Below are 5,000 nucleotides of genomic sequence, written 5' to 3'. Positions count from 1 at the left end.
TTTCTATCATTGCCCAACATTCATTCAAACAAAAGCCGCATTGATCCTCTCTTGTGGGCTAACTACACCATGGCAAGTTCTACACTGCCCTACACTGCCCTAGAGGCAAAGTGCAGTAACTACGCCAACACGGAAACTGAGAAAAATACCTTCATATCCTTGCTATTAGGTTGGGTATTGTAGATACTGCAAATTAGACATCACATTATCTCAAAAAGGGACACATGTGGACCGTAAGGTTTTGTCACAAGATAAAAGAGGTGTTATTAGGGATGCAAATTATCGATTAATTAATGAATCATTAGTTGATTGCCTTATCGATCGACTTACGATTAATTGATAAGCTGCGTTTTTCCCCTGAAATCTCAATGTTTCTCGAACAAAGACCTACTAAAACTAAAAACTTTAATTAAAAATTTAGATAAAATACTACAATGTAGTTAATTCCATTTAAATTCTTCAATCCAAAGGTGATTTAAATATTCCCAGTCTTCACATGCCCATTTCACCTGGGTCTCTTGTCAGTTGAATTGGTGATTAATTGCGATTAATATTTTTTTATCGATTAATGCATTGATCTGATTTGTTCATGTTGTGATGTTGTGATGCTGCGTTGCCTGGCAACAGATGCTGTGATGCTGCGTTGCTTGGCAACAGATGCTGTGATGCTGTGTTGCCTGGCAACAGATGCGGTCATGCTGTGTTGCCTGGCAACTGATGCTGTGGTTCTGTGTTGCTTGGCAACCGATGCTGTGTTGTTACACTGCTTGGCAACAGGATGCCGAGTTGCGGTGCTGCTGTTACCTGATGGCTGTGATGAGGCCCTTGATGGAGTCCGATACGGTGCGCGAGTGTCCAGCCAGCACAGACCAAGTGGGCGGGTCTTTTGGGTTGAGGATGAGCGAGCGGGCCGTTTCCAGCAGCGAGGTGGAGCTGTCCAGCATGGAGCGAGCGGAGCACAGGATTGGCTCCTGAGCAGCCGAGCCCTGTGGTTGGACGAGAGGAAATGCGTCAAGAGATCTCATTGGACAAAAAAAAAGAAAATCGTCTCGAGCCGTCATGACATGAAGATTGTGTTCAAACCGTAACACACACATCTACCACTTCATTGAGCATGTGTTTAGGCCTACATTACTGGAAGAGAATTAGAAAACGGAAAAATAAACACTGATGTTGGACAAAACTAAAGAACTCATTATACTGTATGTACACAAAAACACCATTATATGTACTTAAAAAACACAGATGGGTAATATTGCTCACATTTCAAAACATGATTCCAAATTAAACTCTTACCTCATTAAACTAGAACAATGCTAATACAATTTACCTACACTATGTGCCAAGTCCTCATAAACAGCAAGTCAACCACAAACTATTACAGACCACACCCTGGCCTGGGGCATAACACATAATGAGTAGGTGAGACCATTTTGCAAGGGCGTTGCCAAGTAAAAAAAATAAGGAAAATGGAGAGAGAGAGAGAGAGAGAGAGAGAGAGAGAGAGAGAGAGAGAGAGAGTCTGTGTGAGAGAGAGAGAGTCTGTGAGAGAGAGAGAGAGAGAGAGAGAGAGAGAGAGAGAGAGAGAGAGAGAGAGAGAGAGAGAGAGAGAGAGAGAGAGAGAGAGAGAACTTTTATTAGGATTACAAAAGTGTCCACTGGCAATTGCACTAAAAACACTTAGCAAGCCGTGTGCTGACAACAATGTCCTGTGGTGTGTTGTCGTCCAAACTCGAGAGGGATAATGAAGTCTTCAGCAAGGCACTGCGCCCGGTTTAAAACTCTTTTAAAAGCCAGTTGACCTTTCCTTCCCTTGCCCACTTCTCCTCTCTCCAGAGCTGGTCTGGGGGAGAAATAGGACCCGGGCACTTTTGGCATGAAGGGGCCCCCTCATAATTAGCGGCGCAGAACTGACTCACCGGTGGGCCCCGCACCCTTGTGGGCCCCGCATTCTTATGGGCCCCCATTTTCAGAAATGTAACATCTCCCCTTTTTTTCATTTCTGAAAATAGGGGCCCATGAGAGTGCGGGGCCCACTGGGAAATGTCCGCTATGCCAGATGGCCAGTCCAGCCCTGCCTCTCTCCTTTATAGGCCTGGAGTGATGGCCAAGGCTCCTCGCATCTTTAGAGCAGTGTTTCTCAAACTGTTTCAGACGAAGGACCACTATGTCCCCCCCCCAAAAATGTTCAGAGACCACCTGACAACTGACACTGTTAATTACGATGCAGATCACTTTCTTTTTATATTAACATCACAAGCGTCCTATTGTGGTGAAAAAATGACTTCAGCTATGCTTAGCTTTGTCATAACGTTACAAATATAGCCTACTGCTAGCTCGTCTTGGAAGAGTAAAAATCTCCTTGTGGACCACCTGAGCTCTGTCGTGGGCCACCAGTGGTTCACGGACCATACTTTGAGATTCACTGCTTTAGAGCAATGTTTCTCAACCTTTTTTAAGGCGAGGCACCCTTTCAATTCATGAAAAATTTCAAGGCACCCCAAACCAACAAGCCGTAACATGGCATCGCAGTAACACATTTAGAAACATCACACGACCTACGTTTGAAGTTGCAGCTGACTGGGGCGACTTACATTTACTTTATTGTGCGTAAATGGCAGATGAAAGATTCCACTGACTAGCATTAACTTATCAATTTAGACAAATATGTATTACATTACATAATTTTATTTATCAGCCACGTTGCCGCGGCACCCCTGAAGGGGGCCCGCAGCACCCCTGTTGAGAAACACTGCTTTAGAGGCCTCGCTCTGGCTCTGTACTAAAGGACGATGCTTTCAGAAAAGAGAGAGAGAGAGGCGGAGGGACTAGTCAGCAATTACTCATGCCGGTAATGATAATAATAGTAATGCAATGTAGCAGTCTGGTGAGTCCTGGGGCTACGTTTTATTGTACACAGACGGCCAATGGAAGAAAAGCAATGCATGCGAAATGAAACAAGCAGCCGGTCTGGTGCAGCTAAATGCAAATATCCAGAAGCTCGGAAAGGGCTGATGGAAAGGCCGATATGGACACCCCCCCGCACACACACACATACAGAGACACACAGACACACACAGACACACACAGACACAGACACACACAGACACACACAGACACAGACACAGACACAGACACACACACACACACACACACACACACACACACAGACAGAGACAGAGACAGAGACAGAGACAGACACACACACCTGTACATTCTCTCTCACGCACAGGCGCACGCGCACACACGCGCACACGCGCACACACAGTCAAAGCAAACACCAATTATAGGGTGGCCTTGAGGGTGAATGGGGTGGGTGAGGTGGGGGTGGGGGGTGAATCAGCGCTGTAGTGTAGTGTGCTGTACTCTCGTACCTCGTTGCTTATCTGTGCAGGAATGCTGGCGAACTCAGGGTTGGAGGCGAAGGTGGACAGGTTCTCCACGGCCTCGATGAGCGGCGCAGTGGCCACACGGCAGCGTTCGCGGTTCTCATTGGAGAAATCTCCATCCAACGCCTGTGGGAGTGGGAGCACGAACGCACGCACGCACGCACGCACGCAGGCACACACGCAGGCACGCACACACAGACACACACACACACACACACACACACACACACACACCAATTATATTGCTTTTCGTTACATTATATACGTCTCAACAGCCACAGCGCTCGGAAATCCCCCTTCAATGCCCGAGGGTGTGTGGGAACATGCATTACATGGCTTTACATTAGATTACACACGTCTCAGCAGACACACACACACGCAGCACAGCACACCACACGGCTCCAACATGCCAGCAGTTTAATCAGCCGTAGGACTGAGTCAGCTACAGACTCCATGTGAACATTCAGTCTGTCAGCGAGCGAGCGAGCGAGCGGGCAGCACTCTGCTTTTTAACCACTTCAGATGACAGTTGACACTGAAGGGGGCAAGAATTGTGAGGGTCCATCCCCTGTCACATACAGTAAGTGGGGGGCAGCTCTGTTCTAAAGGACCTAAAGTTGACTTGGGACCAGAAAGCCGCAGGGGTTAAATGAACAATGTTATTAGAAAGCAAATAACTACCGCTTTCCTGCTTTGCCTCATCCATGGCTGAAATGTCCTTTAGCAAAGCATCCAAATCCACACTGCTGTTTCTCCCTGTGCTTAATAATAACATCTGCAAGCTACTCTGAAGAGTAGTAACCAGTGTAATGTACCGGTAATGTAGTAATGTAAAGTGAACAGAAATAGTTCATCCATCCCTGTACAGCAGGGGGCCACTTCAAATTCCTCTGAGGGCCGAAAAAGTCCTCAGAGGGCCACACTATGAACACAAACCAGGATTTCCCCCTGCACTTTAGGCCTATATTGAACGCAGCCACCTTTACAACGAACCCCACCTTCTCTAGATCCCCTGAATATAACTTAATTGTATTGCAAATGTAATTTCTAAGATTCCTTTACAAAATATGTCACATTTCATGTGAAGCTGCATTACATTAAAATCATATCGGGGTCCGGATAAAATGACCTCAAGGGCCGCAAACGGCCCTCGAGACATAGGTTCCCCACCCCTACTGTGCAGTAAGTGTACCATCCCTGTACCAGAGATGAAGGATCAGGAGGAAGGAGACGTTTGGCAATTAGTTTCTTCCGCGAATCAATTGGATGTACAGGAAGGATCTAAAGCTGCCATCCTATGGTAACCATGCCCCCTTTAGGGGACTAGCAGAGAATGAATAGGAGTTCAAAAGGAGATTCACATCCATATAGGAGACAAGAGTTGATGTCACTTGATGCATTGGTGACACATACTACGCTTTATTTTGGTTTACTCAAGCCAAGTCAAGTCAGCTTTTATTGTCAGTTTCTTCATGTCCACAGGTCATACAAGGAAATTGAAAATACGTTTCTCTCTCTAAAGCGTGAACAGAAATAGTTCATCCATCCCTCTACATACAATAAATAAAGAGATTAATATTCATGTAGGAGACCGGAGTTGATGTCACTTGT

The 5,000-nt window shown here is 46.1% G+C and overlaps 1 protein-coding gene across 1 annotated transcript in view; it reads right to left on the bottom strand.

The window, feature by feature from the left end:
• Nucleotides 1-5,000, bottom strand: part of tln2b (talin 2b) — a 351,125-nt gene that overhangs the window by 71,934 nt on the left and 274,191 nt on the right. Inside the window, exons 38-39 of the mRNA XM_063197707.1 lie at nt 3,375-3,515; nt 805-986 (exon numbers count right to left, since the gene is read on the bottom strand). Of these exons, the coding sequence (XP_063053777.1) occupies nt 805-986; nt 3,375-3,515 (323 nt within the window). The remainder of the gene's footprint in view (nt 1-804; nt 987-3,374; nt 3,516-5,000) is intronic.

The sequence above is a fragment of the Engraulis encrasicolus genome, chromosome 4, assembly GCF_034702125.1.
Source record: "Engraulis encrasicolus isolate BLACKSEA-1 chromosome 4, IST_EnEncr_1.0, whole genome shotgun sequence".
Lineage (NCBI taxonomy): Eukaryota > Metazoa > Chordata > Actinopteri > Clupeiformes > Engraulidae > Engraulis > Engraulis encrasicolus.
This window is presented reverse-complemented; position numbering and strand designations above follow the sequence as displayed.